Genomic DNA, 23,054 nt, shown 5'->3' with positions numbered 1-23,054 from the left:
CTTGGATGGTATTATAATAATAGTGATCAAGAAAAGGGAGCCTGGTAGGTGCAGTGCAGAAGAGACAGCAAGGTCACCCACAGGCAGGTGATACTCCACAGAAGGAGCAAGCCAGGGGCAGAGGAGGCTTCCAGATATCTGCAGAAATCTTGGGGCAGATCCTGCATGGATGGATGTGCAGGCCAACTTCATTGGGATCTGCAAGGTGGGCAGCCCTCGTGGACATCTGCATTGCACAGATGTAGAGGTGTGAGCTCTGTCTCCAAGGTGATTTACACAGATGCCACAGCATACAGAGCGGTTTAACACTCCTTACTTCCTATAAGCTGCCCAAAGTGTGGCACAGCGCTATCCAGAAGAGAATCGGGGGTGGAGAGGGGGTGTAACCCTGAGGCTCCACAAGCCAAAGCTTCTCTTCCTGGCTCCCAGCAGATACAATGGGGATTTACTGTAGTAGGAGCAGGAAGCTTCCTTCCTACTAGGTCCTGTTATTCCACGAGTCAACTCTGAGGAACTGTGGAAATAACAAGACTTTCTTGTGTGTTAATTTCCTCATCTCTGAAGTGGAGCTAGAAAGGCTAAAGCAAATCATTCTCTCCCTGTGCTCCGGTTTCCTCATTACCACAAGGGTAGCTCTTCTTGTTCTGTGAAATGAGGCAATGCAGATAAAAGCAGGATATCAATTTGTTTGTTACTAGGATTCTCTGATTTCCATTTTATCTGACACACAGGACCAAAAGCTTTGGCTGCACTGGACAAAACTCTGCACAAAGTAATGTGACAGCAGCTCCTCAGAAATGCAAAGTTCCCTTTCAGTCCTACTTTGATATACTCCAGCTCTACATATCAAGAGCTAAAAAGGTTCCATATGAGAAAATGAAAAAATGGAAATAGTGTTTGAAAATGGGAGTGAAGGGAGGGCAGGGACAAGGGGAAAAAATGAGAACCAAGACCTGTCATGTAAAGGTACAAGATCCCAATGATGAATGTAACTGTACTGTATACCTAAAATGTACCAATAAACTCAATAAAAAGAAAGAAAAAGAGCTTAAAAGATTCCAAGCCAAGGTGGCATTGTTTCAACTGGGTTGGAAACCTCCCTGTAGGATAGCAGTGAAAACAAACCGGAGGCCCTAGGAGCTCAGGAATGTCGGAGAGATTCCAGGATCCATGAGTGATGTTGATCAAAGACTGAAAAGAGAAAAATCAGACAATGAGGACAAAGAATGGCATGTGTTCTGCTTTGTTTCTGGCCATGAGGCTTTCATTGAAGTCACTCAGCATGTCACACATTGGTAACACCCTAAAGCCAATGCCAAATGCATTGGTCCTTCCTACTTTCTATCCAAAACTCTGCTCTGCCTTGTCACTTTTCTCTTTTAATTAACTTTTAAATGACACACTACATGCATCCTTTCTCTTTTTAAATATATATGCACCCACAGAAAGCATACAGTGTTGGTGTGTGTTCATGTGATTAGTTTACATAAATGGCATCAGGCTTATGTATTATTCTTCAACTTGCTTTTTTCACTCAACCATACTGTGTGGAGATCTTTCCACAAAAAATTCTGGAGTATGTCTATTTTTAGTTTCAACAGACTGCCAAAGAGCCATCCAAAGGGGCTGTACAATTTACACTTGCACCAAAAGCATACGAGAGAACCTATTTCCTCACAGCCTTACCCACTCGGTATTTTTAAATCATATTATTTTTTTGTTGTTGTTCTTTTGATTCTACTCATCCTTTTCCCAGCTATTTGGAACTTTTTGTCTTTTGGTTGTCTATCAGCATGGTGCTATTGCTCTCAGAATGTCACAGTCTAAAAAAAAAATACAATGGCTCAATATTGAGTGGACCATGATCTGATCCCTGCCTGCACACATTCCAGCATCATCTCCAGATTTCCATCACTCCTCTGCTGCCCCGTTCAGCCAGCTCCCTGCGTCCTAGGCACATTCACACAGTCTTATTCTCTGCTTCAGCTCAGGGTGTCCCTCATGCTTGAACTCTGGAAATTCTGTCCCTCATGCCTACCTGGCAAGATCCTTCTCAGTTTTGCAGGCCCTGCCCAAAGTCACTTCCTCCAGAAAATCTTCCCTGATTTCTCACATTGCAAACTGTTTTTCTTCCCTTGTTCCCACCCTGACACAACCATTCTCATGACTGTACGGGGGGCTTTTTGAGCATCACTATCTTTATATCCATGGCACCTGATACAGACTCTGTGCCCATGAGTATTTGTGCCAGAATAGTGATGACAGGAATAGAGAATTAAATGACACCTCAAGTTTCATTCAGGTGACAGTGATGAAGCCTGCCCTAGACACCCAGCAGTGGGGACACAGAGAAGAACAGGAGACCCAAGGAGCAAGGGGAAGAGACAGACATGTCATTAGGCCATTGCTGAATGACGATGGGGATTTTAATATGAAGTCACAAGCATGCCTTACTAACTTCCTTGTTGATGGGGACTGGCAGAGAATGCTCCCCTCTACTTGTATGGAGATCACGTGGAGTAGGGATAGTTCTAGTTTTAACATTCCAGCAACAATCCATCCAAAGGGGTCGTCCAAAGATGTTTCCTTGACAAGAAGGGATAGCAGTTCTGGGAAACATCCACAGGTGTGCTCAGCTTTCTCTTGGACCTGCGTGTCTCCAGGAAGCCCACCTAATACCTGGCAAGCAAGTCTTTTTTAGGGTGAGTGCACAGAGCAAAAACCTTCAGTGCAATGTCTATGGGCAATAAGGTGATCTCTGGGAGTACCTCTTCATCACTGGCTTTATTTCTCAGCTTGTTCAGAAGCTGCCTGAGGAAGATGAGCACTGCCTACCTAGGGCTTCCTCAAGACTTTAATAGCTTTTGTGCTCCTGCGCTGCTTTTTGAGTTTACCTCAAATGCTACTAAGCAGAAGAGATAGTTCTGGAAGTGCCTTGAGAGAGAACAGCGGCACCAGGAATAGACAGAAGAAGCAGGCTGGCAGGTGGACACTATGTCTGGCTGTGTACAGCAGCCCAAAGCCCTGAAGTGATGGACCACTTACTCCCGCTCCTTGAGCAAAGGCAGAAAACACATAACCAAGCTCTGACCTGGGGGATACTCACACTAGACAAGATCTCAATCTGCCCAGGGGGACCCCTGGGTCCTGGAGGTCCCACAGTGCTGACTCCATCCAACCCTCTTTCACCCTGGTTACAGGAGTAAAAAGTGAAAAAAGTAATTGTGCATGTATAAGAATATTCTGCACATTTCCACCACTAGCCTGGGAGGTTCTCCCAGCCTTTACCTCAGATCTGTGACCTTACCTTGGGTCCCTGGTCTCCTTTTTCTCCTTTGAGACCCTGGCAAAATAAACAAGAAGATCGATATTTTTAGTTTTCTTCTATTTACTTTGTTCACTCTTCACTTATCCTTGGATTTTATTGTCACTCTTTAGCTCCTCGTGTGGATTTTGTCCCAAGAAATGGCAGCAAAAGATAAAAGGCAAATTCCTCTTGTGGAACTGAAGGAAGGAACCCCCAGTGGGAGTGAGGGACTGGAGGTCCTCTCCCCAACACCAGGGAGTGTCCTCTCCACCCTTGCCGGAGCCCTCTGCACCCGGAGAGGCGGATGTCTGAACATTCAATCAAAGAAGGCGCCATGCTCTTCTCTTTTGGGTGTGGCTCCGGGTCTTAGGGGACAAAGACCTTGAGGGGTGGCCCCAGATTTACTTGTGACAGCATGCATCACAGGAAATACAGACCACACCTCCTGGGAAGAGATGCAGTAGGGAGCACAGGGCTTTACAATGGGGCAAAATGTGAGTATTGAAGGGGGCAGCGGGAAGGCAGCAAAGAAGCAGAGATGCTTTGAGGTAAGGAAGTGGGGGAGAGAGAGAGGATTTTCAAGTTTTCCCACGTAGTATTTCATGCAAAACTCTGCGGGGGTCCCCAGAGCCATAGGTGAAAAAGAGCACCTCATAGGCAATAGGGTTTCCCCGTTGCACAGCCAGAGGCTGACAGCACAGAGGGGATGAATCACTGGAAGGAGGAGAGCCAGTTCAGCCCCCCACCACCTCCTCGCTCCGATGTGTCAGCAGAATAATCCTTACAGGAAGGTTTCAAAAGTCAACCTACACTGGACACGGTTGGCCCAGAGATTCTGGGTTCACTCAGCAGCCTGATATTTCCTGAGCCCTCGGTATCCTAGGGAAGAAGAAAGAATGAAAATTTCAGATCCGACTTTTCAGCACATACCTGTGCCAAGTGGGGTGTTGGCAGCTCGGAGCCCAGAGAGGATCAACACTGCCCCTGCCCTCGGATCAGCATTCAGTGAGCTGCTCTTTCCAAAAATCTGTGTTGCACATCATGAATTAACCACAGAAAGGGAGAAGAGTACCTCAAATTCAAGTCCCGTTGTACATCCAGGACCTGGGGGCCCTTGGGGTCCGGGAGGCCCTGGAGGTCCCATGACTCCAGGGGTGCCAGCTTGTCCATTTTTCCCTGGGGGTCCTGGTAAGCCTCTGTTGCCGGGGTCACCCTGTAAAGAACAGAACAGGCTGATCACCAGTCCCAGATTTACTCATGGAAGAAACGGCACACACACCTGAGTTGGATATCACTCTTTAAAGTTAACAAGTTTGATGAATTCTCTGACTGATATCACTCAATGGTGCAGAAACAGCTTTCTTGCTAATGGACAGTTTGCTTGGAGAGAAGTTGATGTGCTCATTTGAATGCATTCAAAAGGAGGGGGTGAGAAAAGGAAAATATCGCAGGGTATTCACTCCCCACCATCCCCAGCTGGCCAGCATGCCCTGAGCAATTCCTCTAGGGTATGTTTCCCACTGCTCTGTGACATTCATGTGTTTAGCACTTCAGCTTAACTGTCTGAGAGCAATGATAGCAAACCCAAGACAGGTGAGGAGGGGGAAGAAAGCTGCTCTGCATTACCTTTTCACCAACTGAGCCATTAGGCCCTCTTGCTCCCTGAAAAACACAAAAACAAGTATATGTTTTCATTACGTATGTTCAGAAGAGAATGCGGAACTACGGACCCTGAAGTAACAGAATACATTCAGGGGTTTGGCTGACTTCTCTACTCTAAGCAAACTGTAATAGGTGGCAGTCTGTTAGGTGAGTCATGCTGAAAGCTTGTGAAAACCATTCTTCTACTGCTAGCTCATTCCATGTCTTGAGAGCAAACCGGAGAAGTTGGAGATGAGTCAGGGAAGAGATCACAGAATTCCTCAGAGAGCTGTCAGGACACTGAGCTGGTCCTCTTTCCCACCCCTCCCATGGCAGAGGTGGTGGGTACTTCCCTTATTCTAGACCAAGACAAGGGGCTCAAGAATTGACATGAATCCCCAAGACTTTCAGAAATATGGAGAATGAAGACTGATTCTCTTCTGGGAAGATCTAAAGATCAAAAGCTAACCAGAGTGGCTCCCAGGGGACAGAAGTGTAGAGGTTTCACAGGAACAGCTTACACATCCACCCCCAGAAGGAACCACGCAATTATGGTTTCTGGGGGATAAGACATGGATCCCACCAAAAGAAGCCCGAAATAAGACTCCAGAAGAGCAAGGAGCCCACAGGGGCAGGTAGAAAAGAGTGGTCCCTACATTAGGTGATAGTAGTAGGGGAGCCCAGATGGATAATTTGGAGGAAACTACAAATGCAAGAAATAAGCCAGCATTGCATGGTCATGCAGAAGACAGCAACATGATCATGATGTGACAGCCATATAAAGCCATGTGCCCTCAGCTCCCCTTTTCCTGGGCTACAGTTCCCTTCCTGTATCAAATCCACAGGAAAGACAGCATAGTTCTAAAATATCTGTGCTCAAAAATAAGAAGGGAGTCACTTTGGACCTGAAATCGGGATGTCAAAGGGAGACAGTTGGGAAGTTGAAGACAGAGGCCTTAGCCACAGTGAGAAATCACAGGAAGAAAAGCATCCCACAAGACAGTGGAGAAAGCCGGGAGCAGGATGGCCTACAGGCCTTTGATGGGAGATGGGTTGAAATTCTGCAGCAGGATAGCTATCCAGCTCCCACAACTGCCCCTCTGCTCCTACTGGGTCGGATAGGGTAGAGCCTGTGATTTGGGACCCCTGGAAGGTCCACAGGCACCCAAAACTCAGATCTGCCACTGACATACCCTGCTTGATGGAATATCCTACACTTTCCATCCCCTTCCTGAGACTCATAAAGCTCAGAAGTAGCTACTTAGTCTACTTCCCCAATGTTCTGTGCAGACAGAAGCAGAAGATAGTCAAAAAGCAGCATCCCAATTTCAAAAGCAAACACATGAACAAGAAACACTGAATATGAGGAAAAGCAACACTAGGAAGGAAACACAACAAAATATCCAGGGAAGGAAATAGTATGACAAAAGTAGCCCCATTTGGGCTTTCAAAATATACGATATACATACATTCTCAAAGAGAAGAGAGTTGTTATAACCATAGAACAAGAACGAGCTATTATAAGAATGGTATGAAATAGGACCAATTAGAGATCTTGGAAGTAAATTTATGTAAGTGTTGAAATAAAGAACTCTGTAGAGGGATTGAACAACAGGACAGACACACCTGGAGGGAGAATTAATAGGAAAGCTCAGGCTACAGGATTCTCATAGAAAGCAGCACGGGAGGATAGCACCTAGAAAGAGCAATAAAAAGACAGCATCAGAGTCCCAATATCTGTTTAATTGGAGAAGCAGATGGAGAGAATAAAGAGAATAGAAAAAAGGCCAGGGCAAGACAAATGCCTCCTGTCTGAGGCAAGCCTGAGCATGGGATAGGCCCTGGCTCTCACAGTGGCAGGTCCTTTGTCCTGTGGTTGAAGACTCTGCCCAGCCCTTGGCCTGGGAATGAGGACAGACTGGGGAAGAGAATGAGACTCCTAGGCAGGTGAGTGACAGAACTGTTGCCCTTAAACCCTCCGCGGGGCTCCTGAGGTGGCACGGGAGCCAGGGGAGGAGCCACCCTGGTTATCTGGGAGGTCCTCGGTGAAGGAAGTAGCTAATCTTTTCCCTCTTCCCTCCCTCTGGCCAGCACTCTTGGGAAGAAACTGAGGGCAGAAACGTGACTCGAATAACAAAGTTCCTATTTTGCTGCCAGTTTCTTGTGTCAGCTTCTCTCTGTGTGATCAGTTGTGCCATCACCTGCTGCCATCTGTCCTTGAGGGAAGTGCAGACCTTTTTGCTTCTTCCCAGCCATAAATCGAACCACTGTCCGGGCTACTGTGACACTGAAGCTAAAGTAGTCTCATTGCTGAGAACCCAATAGTTGTCTTGCCAGTTGAGCTCATTAAAGAAAATTATGATTATAGAGTGAAAAACTATTTTTTACAATTGCTTTCATGATTTTTTTTAAAGTCAAGAGTACATCTTGTAGCAGTTTCAGAGGAAGTCCTAGAAAATATTTTGGACTCTGATTTATCTGAAACAGAATGATTTATCTCAGAAATAGATGGCTTTAGATGGAAATAGTAGACATCCCACTGGCTTGCAGATACGGTGACCGCCAGTTCTCTGAGTGAATCAGTTTGAGGACGGAAGAGCCTACCTAATCGGAAATTTCATGAACAGACTGGGCAAAAGCTGGAGCTCTGATGAAAGGCTCAGGAAAGACTCCTTACTTCCAAAATGGGAATGGCTGAGTCCTTCATCCCTAAGTTAGAGACAGCTTCTGCTCTGGTAGACTGTGAACTGTCTTGGAATTCCAACCCAGCAGAGCTGCAAGTGTAGCTCTAAGTGATGCAATGTGGACTGAAAACTCTGCTATGGAAGCTTCATAAAGGAACGAGGTACAGCCATGCTGCATGTTATGGAGTTGTGATTTAAAATCCATTAGACTTTTTGGTTCATTACAATGAACTGGAATAGTAAAGCCATTACTACAATTCAACACACAGGGTCATCAAAGAACAGAACAGATGTGTAGATCTTTTTTTCTATTGTGGTATCTCAGGTTATGAGTGTCTTGCTCATAGTGTTTGCAATACTGACAACTTCAGTTTGTTATCCACAACAACTGACAATGGTTGTTCAGTTTTAGGGAGGCCTATCATCCAGATGTCCTGCCAAAGACATTTGATGATGGAAAAAACAAAAAAAAAAAAAAGGAAATCAGGCAAATAATGTGGTTTCATTTATATATGCTGTTACAAGCTCTGAACTCTTTATTGGATCCTAGGCAATAGCAGCTCACTGCTCAAATGATTCTGCTGCTGTTCCTTCTTCCTCTCCTTCTTTTCCTTCTCCTCCTTTTCCTCTCTCTCCTTCTCTTTTTTCTTGTACTGCTGAGGATCTAATGAAAGGCAATGCTTGTGCTAGGCAAGCACTCTACCACTGTACTATAATCTCAGCCTCTGCTCAGAGGTGGCCCTGCCTTTTATTATAAAAGAATTCCAGAATTGTTCAAAGGCAGTTTGGGGTTACTTGGAGAAAGGGGATGTGGTAATGATTTTTTTATATTTCTCTTACAACTTAAGGGTGAAGATAGAAGCAGATTTTACAATGAAATGTTGGGATTACTCCAAGCCAGTTCCTAGGAGGGCAATATTTCTTAGCAATTCTGGGTACTGAAGAAAATTTTGTAGCATAGATTCTTTCCTGAATGGGTGTCCCAGTACTTTCTGAGAACTAAGAAAAACACAAATGACCTAGATTCTGAAAAAAGCAAACAGTGACCGTTGTTGTTTATCTAAAAAAAAAAAAAAAAAAAACTTGTCCATGTCCTCCAGCAAGTTCCTCAGCATCCCTTCCCAAGTGTTTTTAGAAGGCAGGCCACTCACATTCATCCTTTCTTGAGCTAAAGATCTTAGAGTTAGCTACTCACCTTAATTTGGGGAAAATAAATTAAGGAATGTTTCTACCATTTTGATGACTATCCTATTTTTTATAATAATAGTATCTAGCTAAATGAAGAGAACCCTATTCTTCAAGGGGAAACCTACACTTTGGATAACTACCTGGACTGGTCTCGTGTTCTGCGAATAAGAAGGGCAGCCAACTTCATTAAGGCATGAGGAAAACTTCTCTGCAAGGGATCCATCCAACCATGAAGGCTGCCCAGGTAGGGAATGAGACCCTGCCACAGGAGGTGTGCAAGTGGAAGGAGGGGGACTGTGGAATCAAGGATCAAATGTCTCATTGGACGATGCGTTCTGTAACTGCACCAAGATCGCTCATTTTCTTTCCTTTTTGTACTTTTTGTTCTCCTCCAGCTCTCGAAACGCAAATTTCCTAGTCCTTTTAAAAAATATCACATACACACAGTGAACACACTGGGACTCAGAACAAATTTTAGGAGCAAACCAACCAACCAACAAGACATCTCTAACAGTCACTCCAACAGTGTGAAGCTGCCACTCAATGCTCATCCAAGCAGCTAATTCCCCAAGCTGCAGAGCCACCTGTGGGGAGTTTTGTGTGCAGACACGGGCAAGGGTACCTGCAGATTCCAGATGGAGTGCGGGAGGGCTGGGTGGGGCCAGGGGAACTTGTAAGAAGAACAGTGGGGCTTCCTGCAAAATTTAATTTCTGATGAAAAAGCTGGTATATGTAAAATGAATTCTCTATGGCTCAACAGTTGTTTCTTTTTCTGAGAAATGCGATTTGCATAAAAACTGGGTTACTGTTGAATTAAACATGTTTGAGAGCTGACAGAAACGAAATTTAACTCAGTGACCACGGGGTCTAGGCAGTCGGTAATTTCAGTATCTTCATGGAGCAAGGAGGGCACAGAGGCCCAGCTCTCTCCCCAGTAGGAAGAAGTCCTCCCACCTTAGAGAACTCTTGTAGATACCTCTCACTGCAACGCTAGTACAAGGCTCCTCATTTTTATGGCCTCCCTTTGCCAGAACTGCTTATCTTATCTCAAGCAGGCTGGTAAGGAAAAGGGGTGAAAATTCTCCCTTCCCAGCACCATCAAGGCTTACAGACAGAACACAGGACAGGCCCACAGGCACAGAATGAAGGCAGGCAGGCAGGCTGGACTCTGGGAATGGCAGGTCAGAATGGTGACTGAAGGAAGCTTCAGGTATTTGTCAAACATAAACGAAGGTCTGTGCTAGGTCCTTAGGATACAGAGACTACTACGTCTCTATGTCAGGGTGGGGGTGAGGGACAGACAGGTCAGCTAACAACTTCAGCATCATTGGCTAAGAAGGTACCCAGCAGCTTAAACACTAGGCTGAGAGAAAGCAGGAAGGAGGGGATTTTCTGCTCATAGGGAGAGTTTCCCAGAGGATATTCAGCAGTGCCCCACCCCAGCTCACAGACCCACACTATCTGCAGTTTCAGCCATTCAGTCAACCACAGCCTGAAAATATGAAGTAGAAAAATGTCAGAAATAAGCAATTTGCAAGTTATAAAACTGTGTGCCATTCTCAGTATCAGGAAGAAATCTTGTGCTGTCCAGACTCATCCTGCCTAGAACATGAATCATCTCTTTGGTCCAGTGCACCCACACTGTATAGGCTGCTTAGCCATCAATAATTTCGTAGCTATCCTGCTTATCAGCTTGACTATTGCAGTACTGCAGTGTTTGAGGTATTATTTTACTCAATAACAGCCCTAAGTGCCAAAGCAGGGAAGCCTTGTTATAATGGTTCTATTATATTATTAGTTATTATTGTTAATCTCCTACAGTGCCCAATTAATGAACTAAGCTTTATCATAGGTATGTCTGTTTAGGTAAAACATAGCACATATTAGGGTTTGTTACTGTCTGTGTCTCAGGCATCCACTGAGGGCCTTAGAAAGGCCCTTACAAGAGGGGAACTACTATATCTGAACTGGGCCCTGCAAGATGAGAAAAGGGAAAGGACATCCCAGACAGGATGAGGGACAGACAGACGAAGGACAGTGTAGATGAAGGACACCAGTGGGCTGGTAGTGAGGGGCATACCCAAGCCTCTCAGCAGGGCTGGCCTCTGCCTGGGGCCATGTGAGGGAAGAGTGGTCGATAAGCTGAAGAGGCAGCTGCACATCAGGAAAGGCATGAAGGCTCTGTCTGGCAGACAGAGGACAGAGTGGTGGTTGATGAGGGCCCGCTATGGAAAGCTGCACCAGCCAAGGTGCAGGACAGAAGATGGGTGGAGCATGGGCACCAGTAAGATGCCCAATCCGACGGTATTGGCAAGAAGAAAGGAAGGTCATGTCAGGGTGGAGAGAAAGGTGGGAGATGTGGAGGTGGTAGGGGAGAAAGGGGAAGGAGGAGCTGGAGAAGGCTCCATGTCTGAGTCAAGTCATCTGGTAGATGGCAGCACTGTTCATCAAAGCTGGGATGGACAGGAGCAGGCTGGGAAGATACTGAACACATGTCTGGCATAATGAGTCCCACGGTGGGGACATCCAGCAGAGATGATCAGTAGGGGATCACAAAGTCACTCTTAGAAGGGGCAAGATCACCTTTAGGGGCCAGAGAGTGTGGCTCTGGTGGCCTCCAGTGTTAGAATGCTCCCAGCTTCCCCGTACCTTTTCCCCTTTCATCCCAGGATGCCCGGCAGCTCCATCAAGTCCAGGCTCTCCTTCAGGGCCCTGAGGAACATTAAAGACAGTCAGCCCACAACATCGCCAATAAGAGTCATACAAACCCTTCCCAGAAGAGGGGCAGCTTGGGAGATGGGTGAGGTGGTCAGGCCCAGGGCCTTGCGTCAGGGCCTAGTAAGAGCACCAGTCTTGGCCCAGCTGGTGGACCACTGGCTATGCCCCTTGGACAAGCATCCTTCAGTCTCTGGGTCACATTTCCTCCTTTGTGGGGACAAGAGGGCAGGTGCGGACTGGATGGTCTCCATGGGGCTCCCACCCAGGGCAGCTCTGGTGTCCCATGGTTCCAAAGTCCAGCGTGAGTCTGTGTTTCCTACACTGGCCACCACCACGAAGCAGGGAAACAACGTGGATAGGGTGCTACTTCCCAGGAGGCTCAGCAACCATGCAGATGAGGAGAAGTTTTGCTCACAAATGTTAGCTAGCTGATCTCTCCCGGCCTTACGCAGTGCTGGGACCCTCCCTGGCCACAGGGAGAAGGAGGGGACTTCAGTTGCTTACCTGGAGCCCAGGTTCACCAGCAGCTCCATCCTCTCCAGGAGAGCCAGGAGGTCCCATGAAAACATTAGTTCCTGGTTTTCCTGGCATCCCAGGTAAGCCAGGTGGTCCTGGGGGGCCTGGGGGGCCCTAGAAAACAAGGCATTCTGTTAGAAACAAGGGGGTGGGGAGGAATGTATACTGAGCGTGTATGCTTGCATATTCTCTCCATTCCTTAGAACAACTCTAGAATGAGAACTGGTGTGCCCACTTAGCAGATGGGGAGACTGGGGAGACTGAGGCACACTGAGAAGATGTGACTCAAGGACTCAGCTCCATATACGGCTTGTACGTGTAAGAGCTGGGATCTGAATCTAAGGTGTTCTGAGCCCATTACATCGTGTGATCTATTGTATAGATATATACAATAAAGATCCCATTGGTTAGGCTGCCCAAAGGAGCTGTGGCTGATTCAGCTTTCTGATTTGCTGTGAGGTCAAACGCTGCCTATTGTTCAGCCTCGAGACTGGCTCTGCCTGAAGTATACATGTCTGTACAGTCTCTTGCCAGGCTGGCTGATTTCACCAGCCCAGAAGGTCCCGAGAGGATACACTAGGATCCAGTTCCTTTCGTCGATAGGACCAGAGCCCTTCCAGCCTGGCTACAAGGAGTGGGCAGAGGGGCGGGCAGCCAAACAGAGCTCCTAACTGGGTGCTCGGAGAAGGCTAGAGATAAGGCTGGGCCTGGAGACAGAGCAACAGAGGCAGCTGGAGAGGGAGGTGCTCCCTTGGTGGTGATTTAGAGAGACTGGAAGAGCCGGGCTTTGGGCAGGAGACCAGGGAGGGCCACAGGCTCCAAGAAGGAAGGAAGAGCAGACAGAAGGGGGATGGAGGGGGCTGCCTAAGGGTAGGGAGGACTGCAAGCAGAGTGTGGAGGTCAGAGTGCAAAGGCCATCCAGACACCGGGGAGGCAAGGGAGCGATGGGATGAAAGAAGGAATTAAGACGTGTGAGGTCCGTGTACCAACTCCACACAAGGAATGTAAACATTATACATTGCAAACACCGCCCCCAAAGGAAGAGGATCAAGAGATGGGTGACGGGGGAAGGAAGGAAAGCAAAGGGATGAAAAGAGGAGTTAAGATACATTAGGTACACGTGCCAACTTCCACAAGGAATGCAAACAGTATGCACCACAAATACTGTACTAATAAAAATAAGGAAATCCTTTAAAAAAAAAGAAAGAAAAAAGAGCGAGACGCGTTGGGTGGGGCAGAGGCAATGTGTGGAGGTGAAGGTCTGGGGCAAACTTGCTGCTGGAGCTGCTTCCAGAGAAAGGCACAAAGGGAGAAGAGGAGGCTCTTCACATAAATCCAGACTCACACTCACTTAAAATAAGACAGAACTACTAAAGCGGAAATTTTCAAATGTACACAACAGTAAAGAGAAGACTAACAAATCTCCCAGAGCTCATCACCAGCAGTCCTCAACAATGGCTGTCTACTTTCATCATTGCCGCTCTCACATCTTTCCCTCTTGGTCATTTTGAATTTAGGCCCAGACACCAGGTGGGATCCCTTCACACTCACTCTTAGCGACTCCTCTCGGTCCGCCAGGTCCCCAGAGCCAGAGCCGATGTCCAGGCCCCAGCCCGGGCCAGAGCCCTCTTCCTCAGCGCCCACCTGGAGAGAAAAGAAATTCCCACAGCTTGGGCTCCAAGTCTCCAAGGACAGCCACATTGCTAGAAGTTCTCCCTATGTCACGGCACTTTAACTTTTGCCACTCATTCTCCCTCTGGCTTTTCTCCCCGCTCCAACTTCCCTCCTCCCTCATAGCTCGCCATATCTGAGTCCAGAGTGTCCAGTTCTCAGCCTCCTTGCCCACCTTTAAACCCCACTCCAGGCCTAGTTTCGCAGTTGCCTCCTTTATGAAACCTTCTGTACCCCTCTTCCAGGAGAAGTCACCTCTCTCTTCTGGGCTCCTCTGGCCCCTGTTCAAGGGCCCAGTTAGGTGCTAGGACCACCTGACTCAAAGCTTAGTTGTTGGTGTGTGTGTGTCAGCCCCTCTAGACTAGCACAGGCCCAAATATGTGACCTCCTGAATGCCCAGAGTCCAGCACAAGCTCTGGCACTGCAAAGGCACTCGGTATGCACCTGTCATCATGCACAAAGGCCTCCAAAGAAGCAAAGGGAATTTTCAAAATGCTTTCTTGTTACTGAGCTCCTGAAGAGAGGAAGCAGGCAAGGCTTCCTTGGATCACTCAATGGATGTGTACTGAGCACCCACAGAGAGGTTCCAGGAAGAGCAGGGTGTGAGCTAAGAGCAGGTACATGGAAATCATGTGGTAGGGGTGTGGGGTAGCAGAGGGGATGGTGAAGGAGGCAGGGACCAGGCTATTGTCCTCTCTGTCCCTGGGGAGAGGAAGCAACACAGGCTAGACTTGGGGAGACCGAGGGACAGCCTGGATGGGGAGTGAGAGGGAGAAGACCCCTTGAGGACATTTTCTGTTTTCCTTCTTGCTCACAAGATAAATGGGGCACCATTCTCAGAGGTAGGGTACCCAGGAGGAGGAGCAGGTCTGGGCCAAAGGTGAGGGTTCAGCTTGGGACGTGTTGAACTGAATGCAGGATAGAAATGCTGAGTGCACTGCAAGATTCTAGTAGAGGCAGGAAGCCCTGAGTTTTAACTGGAAGATATTTTGGGGGTTGTCTCTATACAGTGTGGGTCCAGCAGGGCCAGAAATTCCAAGGACCAGGGACCCCCTCCCCAGCATTGTCCTAAAGAGAACAAAATGGTCCAGGAATAAATCATCACCACAAACTATCCCCTTGCTCTCCATAGAAAGGGGCCATCTTTAAGATGTAGATTGTGTGTGAAGAAAGACAAAAGGACAGTGGAGATATTAACAGTGAAATCCCAAAATATGAAGTAGCCAGAGGCAGAGAAAAAGAAAGACAACACTCTGTCGGCCTGTGTTCTTTTCCCACATCCAGGTGGACACATTCCTGAAGTCCCAGGGCTAGAGCAGTATCTTCCCTAAAAACCCCCTTCACAAAGCCAAGGGAGCTGAGGAGGGGCAGCAGGGCAGAGCCAGCATAGCAATGCTGCCTAGGGAAGGGGAGGATCCCTGAGTGCAACTTTCTGGGGACCAGAGACTGGGGTCACCGTGATGCGCCCCTTTGGAAAGGGTTTTCCAACTAGCAGTTTAGTAAGAGGACTTCATTATCTTTCTACTCTAACTGATATAAGACAGTATTTCCATAAATGTCACCTCATTTTATCCTGGCTACTCTTCTGAAGGGAAATTGCCACCACTCCCGTTTTATAGATGAGGAATCCAAAGCGAAGATGTGGGAATGTCCTGCGGTCCTCTAGCTGCTAGGAGGCAAGCCCAAGGCTATAGTTCTTGGGAGCTTGTTTAACCCAACACTTTCCAAGGAGGAAAATGAGGGACACAGCTTGACACAAGAATACTTGCATCGGAAGGACCCAGTCATGCACAAGAAAGGGAGGCCCTCAGCGGCCAAGGGAGTTGGTCAAGGTCACTGTTGCTAGGAAGAGTCAGCACAGTTCCTGTGCTGTTCTGGGATTTCTCTTTGAGGCTCAGTCCTCTTGCTGCTTCTGTCCTTACCTTGATTGAAACGAACTAAATTAACCCCAAATAACATGCTCAGCACCCTTGTTTGGGAGTCAGTGCTCTCCAGAAAATCATAGCACGAACCTTTTCTCCTTCCGGTCCAGACTGTCCTTCCTTTTCTAGCTGAGCCTGAAACAAGAAGATTTGGTTAAAACTTGGTCACAAAGTCTCTGAAACATGCAGCTGCTGAGCCCTGATGACATTCCTTCACTGGCCAGCCAGTTGGGCACTAGGCTGGAGTAGGTGAGGGACCATAGTCACGGCTGCCATCCCTGTACGTAGAAGACCACAGGCTCTTAGTATCTACTTACTGAGTGACTATGGGAAGACCATGGCACCTGGAGTCATCCAGACTTGACAGTCTCATCCTTTGCTAGTGTTCCACGACACAGATTTAAGAGTATATAAGTTCATTTTAAGGGCAATGTTTGCCACATGTTCCATAAAAGATTGACTACCTCATCAGTCCTTATAAATGGAATGACTATTTCAACCATTGTGGGCTTTGCTAAACAACTCTGCCTCCGGTCTGAAGATGATGACAGTGGTCAGTGCAGAAACCAAGGCAGAAAGCCCAGAGACCTAAGTTCTCATCCTGCTTGACCCCTGGGAACTGTATGACCTGGAGCAAAAACCGAATCCTCTCGGCCTCATCTGCAAAATAATTCTATTTAGCTAATTTGAACACATCCTATGTGCTAGGCAAGGTTTCCCCTGTATTAACCCATTTAATCCTCACAACAAATCAAGAGGAAGGCACTGTGATTAAGATCCCCACTCCATGTATGGAGACAGGAGAGGTACAGTGTGGCAGATGTGGACAGGGCCAGGCTTGGATGCAAACTCTTACGCACTGAGCTGTACCACCTCGGTGACTCTGAGATTCAAAATGACCCTAAAAGCAGCACAGAGGGCCTCCTGTGTTGCCGTCATTATTGTGCTTTTACACCTTCTGCTCAGGGATCAGGGAGTCCATTTCAGTTCAGGACAGGTGCCCAGCACAGGCACTGAACGGTGACTGTCTTCATCAATCACGTGCAAGGATGTCACACTGAGTTCCCCTTCACCTCTCCTTTTCTCCCCCCCACTTAGAGTTTTCAAAAAAAAAAAATCTGTTGTAAACGTCATAAGCACCCCGTGGTGGAAAACATCAAAATAATGAAAAATCTACCAACCTCCCACAGTTACAACCACTTTGAGGCAACAATTGCTAATATTTAGGGAGGGTATTTCCTTCTAGGGTTCTTGCATGTGAATATTTTTAAATACTTAAGACCACACAATGGACTCAAGATTATAACCAGCTTCTTTTATTTAACATGATATACTGGGTATGTCCTCTATCATTAAATACTAATAAGAATAAAGTTAAGAGCTGCATAATGTTCCGTTATTTGAATATAATTTAATTCAATGAATCACCAATTGCTTGCTAATTAGTTCATGCCCAATTTTTCTCTACTATGAACATTAACATCTACTATGAAATTAACATCCTTGTAAACAAAGTGTTTTTACATGTTGGACTATCTCCATCAGGATGAATTCTAGGGAATAGAAGTTTCTGGTTGCAGTTTTACAGTGGTTAACTTATGGTTGTTAATATGGAGTTTTATGGTTGTTAATATCTGTGAACAAAGAGTTTCCCAGAAGCAATAAACCTTCAACACTCCCAGCAACATAGCTGGCTTCACCAGGCCAACTTCTTAAGGCAGAAAACACAAAGAAATAAGGAAAACTGAGCCAGCTTCTTCAACAAACCAATAGCAGAAAGAAGCGGGGAAAGACAGCTAGAGATAAGAAGACATCTGAGACAAATTAACCACATTTTAGATTCACGGACAAGCAATCTAACTGGGAAAGAACATTTAAAAAAAGAGCACCAGGGAATTAAGTAATGTGAAGATACTACTGTTAACGCTGTGAGAGGGGCAGTGACAATGTGACTGTGCAAAAAGCAAAACAACCCCCCCAATCTATCACTAATACACACTGACTGACTTACAAGTTAAAAGAAGAGATGTTTGGGGTATTTGAAAAAGACTCCAACCTTCCCCTTCTCTTCAAGACGATGGTGGTAGGAGGTAGAACAGATAAAGCCAGACTCGCTAAAGGTTGATAACTGTTTCAACCAAATGATGGCCATGTGGGGGTCACGTATATCATTTAAAACCCCTTGGTTGAATTTTTTTAGATTTTAAAAATAATAAGATTTATTTATTTAGTTTGGTTTTTTGAGACAGGGTCTTACTATGCGGTTTAGGCTGCCCTTGAACTCATTACACAGCACACACTGGCCTCTTAAGTTGTATTTATTTTTTTTCATTGAGTTTATTGGTATATTTTAGGTATACAATACAGTTACATCCGTTATTGGGATCTTGTTGGCCTCTTAAATTTAAAAAAAAAAGAAGGCTCTACGAGTGCCTGCTGCGGCTCCACGCAGGAGCTTGGGCTGGGGTTCTTGAACATGTCATGAGGTGGGGGCACCGTGAGGGAGTCACACTGTACTGCCATCACAGCTAGCTGGCGGCTCCTCTGCTAGCTGCCTGTGGTTGACCCCTGGTGTCCCAGCCCAGCCCTCTAACTCTCTAGGTCAGCACTAGACTCAGACTCTGCAGGGCTTTAAGCACGCCTCAGCCCCCATGTGTATCTCATGGGCCCTGAGTTAAAACGCAGTGCCCTCACTAGCCTTTCTCCTTTATCAGGGGTGGTGAGCAGGAGGCTGGGGCCCATGCATCTCAGGGCATCCCGGAGCCCTGCCTCCTGGCTCTCCATCAGGGGTCTTCCTACCACGCCGCACTCTCACAGATGAGATCCCGGGTAGATGACACTCCTGAGTGAGCAGGAGCCACAGGTCACAGGCTCCAGTCCACCTAAGCTTAGGCTAAGGGCTTCCTCTAAAACCACTTGCCTTTGAGGAGCTCTCTGCTTCACAGGAGCCCGGGATTCCACAATACAGTTTCCTTTTGGGTTTTGTTTTGGTTTTGGTTTTGTGGTACTGGGGATCAAACCCGGGGCCTCACATATGCTTGATCGCTGAGCTACACTCCCAGTCCTCCCCCGTTCCTTTTTATTTTTTTCCTCCCCATTTTTTATTTTGAAACAGGTTCTTGCTAAATTGCCCAGGCTAGCCTTGATCCCAGGTTCAAACAGCTGGGATTATAGGCCTGCACTACCACAGTCAGCTGGGTTTCCCGTATCTAAAAGACAAAGTTACAGCACATAATCTCATGTGTATACAGAGTGTTCCCAACATGCTCTGACCTAACCTCAGTTACTCCCATTTACACACAGGAACAGGCTCAGAGAAACAAAAGAATTTGCTTAAGGTCACACAGTGGCATGCCAGAATCCGAGGAATCTGTGCAGGAGAGAACTTCACAGGCCCCCACCACCCACCAACACTTCCCTCCACTTCACCAGCCTGGCCCAGCCTGGCAGCCAGCGTTTGCATCTTCTAACAGCTCTGCTTCTTAGAAGGATCTCATTGCAATTTTAAAAAGGTAGTCTGGGACCTAAGGCTACACCCTTTGATTTTTACTTCCTGTTATTTCCTCTCCAAACTGCAGTTTCCTCAAGTGTCCCTTGGCTGAAGGCCCTAAAATGCTCAATTTTTTTTTCAGCTTTAATTGAGTTTATTGGTACATTTTAGGGATACAGTACAGTTGCATTTATTGTTGGGATCTTGTACCTCTACATGATAAAATGCTCAAATTTGAAAACCAAAACCAGAACCCACGACAGTACAGTTAGTTATTGTTGGGATCTTGTACCTCTACATGATAAAATGCTCAAATTTGAAAACCAAAACCAGAACCCACGTCCAAGAAGGTCAGGGCTGGCCTTCCTTTCCCTGTAGTATTTGCTGAGTCAAATCTGTCCATCTGAGCACCACTCACCAGCGTGACCTGTCTCTCAGGAGCCGCTGAGGGTACCGGGAGTGGCAGCCCATCAGGGGGAGCACTGCTGGTCCCCTCTTTGCCAGTGGTGGCCAGGGTCTCCAAGTCTTCTTCGTCATCAGGTGCCTGGGAGGAAAACCAACATGAGGAATGCCTTTGCCTTGTCCACAGGGCTGTCGGGTGGGGTGGGTGTGGTATGATTCATTTCTATGGTGAAGTCCAACTTCAAAACACTTTTATACCTACATCAGCCCTGACAGAAATCACATCTCTTCGAAGGGCTCAGCTCCCACAAGGGGCCACTTATATCTGAGAAAATTCCCCTTGGTCAAAGCTAGGAGGTAGCAGTGAGGGACAAAACCCAATGTCCCACCCTTCTGTCACATTCCTGCCACTGCACCCTGCCCCATCTGGCAGACACCTCCTAAGAGAACTAAATAGACAGCATGTCTGTGGAGGCCACTAGCTGCTCCTGACCCAGGATGCTGACCTCTCTCTCCTGTGAGCCAGATGACACTTACAGAGGTGACCACTTGTCCTAGGGCCGCTGTAGATGTGAGAAGAGCCAGGTCATCAGTGGAGGCCCAGCTGGCATATGCAGGGGCCATTGTGGGTGGGAGGACAGCTAGGTCGTCCGCAGAGACTCCACTGGCTTCCTCTCCTCCAAAAGTGCTGAGGGGCACTTCTGTGGCAGCTGCGGCCGGGGTTAACCATTCTTCGCCTGGACCCTGAAACAAAGCTGGCATGAGAGATGGTGCCAGGTGACCCATGCCCAGCTTCAGGGAGTGTGCAGGCGTCTGCAGGGAGGAAACCCCCCAGGGCCAGCAGATCATTGGCAGCTCCTTCACTCCTTTCCCTTTGCACACTGAGAACTGTACTTCAGTCCACAGACCCCTTTCAGGGCACTCCTGACCCAAGTTCTTATCTGGTCTTAGTCTGCATGTCTCCAATAATGGGGCGCTTACTACTTCGACTTGCAGGCAGTTCTGTTCAAGTTCTGGTTTCTATTCAGGTGAGATGCAGTGGAACTGGGACCTGATCCCTTGTAGCTTGTCTTTAAAGAAAAAGGAGAAGAAACAGAAGAGAAAGGAAAAGAAGAAAAGTGCTGAAATCATCCACACAGCTGCCAGATGGCTTGGAGCACCCTATCACTGGTCAGTCCCGGCTCCCACTGCAGTTTCCCCACATGGACGTTAGGCCAGCGCCGGGAGACTGCTTGACCAGTGTGACACAGACTGGGGAGGTGTGTGGATGCCCTCAGAGGCAGGGTTGTTGGCCTGCTGTCCCTCCATGCATTCACTTGGCAAATGCTCATTGACTACCAGTAAGGAGGGAAGTGGAACAGTAAGAGAGCTGTCTGTGATCCTGGTCCTCACTGAGCATACATCCTGCTGGGAAAGCCAGGCACAAGCTAGTGGCCAAGTTTATGATGGATCTAAGCTGTGATGAGCCTCCTAAAGACAAGTACGGGGGTCTTCCCGGTGTGGAATGGCCCCTTCCTGAGGAAGCAGTGTTTGAGCTGACTACAGGACAAGCGAGAATGGAAAGAAGGAGAGGAGGGGAGGTTCTCAGCAGAAAGGAGGGGCCTGGCATGGTGAGAAGTAAGAGGCTGCTCAGAAAATGAAAGGGTGACAGGCCGGAACACCTGGGGCTAGGGACAGAAGAGCCCGAGACCCTGCAAGGCTTCCAGGGAGTTGGGTCTGCAGTCAGGATGACGGACAGCTTCCAAGAGAGGGCTGAAACTCCAGGGAGGTGTCAAAGGAGAAGATGGAGAGGTCAGGAAGGGCCTCAGTCCAGGAGCAGACACCAGAGGGTGAAAGCAGGAGAGTTTATAATGGGTCTGAGAAGAAAAGTCAGTGACACTCGATGCTTGGGACGTGAGGTGTTAGGGATCGAAAAGAGAGTTCTGCCTGTGAGAACACAGAAGCGGATATGGGCAGCTGGGTTTGAGTCCTTACAGTGAAGAACTGGAGGGTGCCATTCTAGGAACACCATGGCTTGCCCAGGGCCCTGGCATGCCTGTACCCTGCACTGCAGGCACACAGGACTGAACAGCCCTGGCTAGGCTCTCCCTGCTGCTGTGCCCTGACCCCTCCACCCAGCCTTCTGACAGCTCAGGTCACCCCATTACCTCTCCCCCACACACAGGGGCCACCGCCTGTCACCTGGATCCTGGCCCCTGCTGATGAGGGCAGAGGGTTCCCACTGATCCCCTGTTCTACCCCACAGCAAGCCTTCAGTCAGACAGGTACTGAGCCCCCGTGCAGAGGTCAGCAGCTGTCCCGGCGCTTCATGCTCCTCACCAGCGTGGTCTCCTCCCTGGGGCTCTGGGTAGACATGGTGAGGTTGGGCTCCACAGTGGACACACTGCCTGACTGTACTTCCGCAGCAGTGCTGACGGGCACTGCGTCCTCCCCGGCTCCCACTGCTGCTGAACCTTCTTCTTCTTCCAGACCCTGAATAGGAAGACAGCCCGAGGGACCATGTCAGCAGCCTGCAGCACTTTCATCCTGTTACCCCCTCTCCTTCAAAGTGCACGCATGCCTTAGCCTTCCACAGGCCACAAGACCCCCACACCTCCTCCCTGGTTCCCTATCTGTGCTGTTCACCCAAGGCCTTGCCACCCTCAAGAAACTTGTGTCCACTATCTGTCCCTCTCAGCCTCTGACCTCTACTCCTGAGTACAAAGATCCACCTGGTGTCTAGGCTGCTGTGCTGAGGTAAAAATCTAGGTTCTTGGCCTCCCCACATCTTGTTAAAGGAGCTATCCGCACTGTGGGTCACTTCCTGCTTCCTGCTCTCCTTAACTGGGCACCATTTGGCTTCTACCCTACTTCCCAAACTGCTCTCACCGTGTTATTACTCAGAGCCACATTTATAACTTCAATGGACACTTTTCAGTGTGTCACGGCAGGACTTGCAGCAAAATGTTACCTGGTGGGTCAGGCCCTGGAGCCGGCTGGTACCACCGCTCTCCCTGGCTGGGATACAGCCTCTGTGCGCATCTCCAAGTCTACACTGGCTTTCCCATCCTTTCCCTCTTGGAAATCAGGGTGATCTTTCTAGAATTCCAATCTGCCTACACCTTTCCGTTGTGTCCTACCCAGGTGGCTCCTGACTTCTGCAGGATCCTTTTGGGCTCCTAAGCAGGGCCCCCAAAGCCCTCCTGGTCTGAGAGCCTCTCCAGCCCCATCGCCCCCTCCGTGCCTCACAGCCAACTCCTGGGGCTGGGCATGCTTCTCTGGCTCCTCTGAGACTCATAGGCCTTTGCTCCTGCTGGCCCCTTTCTGGAGCCCTGTCACACTGCCGGCAGCTCGGCTGCTCCTACTCACCCTCCCTCCAGGCTCGCCTTCTATCTCCCAGACCCCCAAGGTTGAGTCTGGGCCCCTGTACTGTGCTCCTAGAGCACCCCAAGTTTCCTCTTCACCTCTTACCACTGTGTTTCCTATTTGCCATGAGTACCTGAAACTAGGCCAAGTGCCCAGCACAATGCGGTGCT

General features: G+C 48.1%; 1 protein-coding gene across 1 annotated transcript in view; it reads right to left on the bottom strand.

The window, feature by feature from the left end:
• Col15a1 (collagen type XV alpha 1 chain) overlaps window positions 1-23,054 on the bottom strand; it is a 104,055-nt gene that overhangs the window by 30,309 nt on the left and 50,692 nt on the right. Inside the window, exons 9-21 of the mRNA XM_010614381.1 lie at window positions 21,859-22,011; window positions 20,077-20,283; window positions 19,556-19,681; window positions 15,738-15,782; window positions 13,606-13,698; window positions 12,043-12,168; window positions 11,470-11,532; window positions 4,934-4,969; window positions 4,380-4,520; window positions 4,118-4,186; window positions 3,308-3,343; window positions 3,107-3,190; window positions 1,126-1,191 (exon numbers count right to left, since the gene is read on the bottom strand). Coding sequence (XP_010612683.1) covers window positions 1,126-1,191; window positions 3,107-3,190; window positions 3,308-3,343; window positions 4,118-4,186; window positions 4,380-4,520; window positions 4,934-4,969; window positions 11,470-11,532; window positions 12,043-12,168; window positions 13,606-13,698; window positions 15,738-15,782; window positions 19,556-19,681; window positions 20,077-20,283; window positions 21,859-22,011 — 1,245 coding nt within the window. The remainder of the gene's footprint in view (window positions 1-1,125; window positions 1,192-3,106; window positions 3,191-3,307; window positions 3,344-4,117; window positions 4,187-4,379; window positions 4,521-4,933; window positions 4,970-11,469; window positions 11,533-12,042; window positions 12,169-13,605; window positions 13,699-15,737; window positions 15,783-19,555; window positions 19,682-20,076; window positions 20,284-21,858; window positions 22,012-23,054) is intronic.

This window comes from Fukomys damarensis, unplaced genomic scaffold (genome assembly GCF_012274545.1).
Source record: "Fukomys damarensis isolate Sample0158 unplaced genomic scaffold, DMR_v1.0_HiC HiC_scaffold_36, whole genome shotgun sequence".
Lineage (NCBI taxonomy): Eukaryota > Metazoa > Chordata > Mammalia > Rodentia > Bathyergidae > Fukomys > Fukomys damarensis.
The sequence above is the reverse complement of the archived record's forward strand: the minus strand, read 5'-3'. Positions and strand labels throughout refer to the sequence as shown.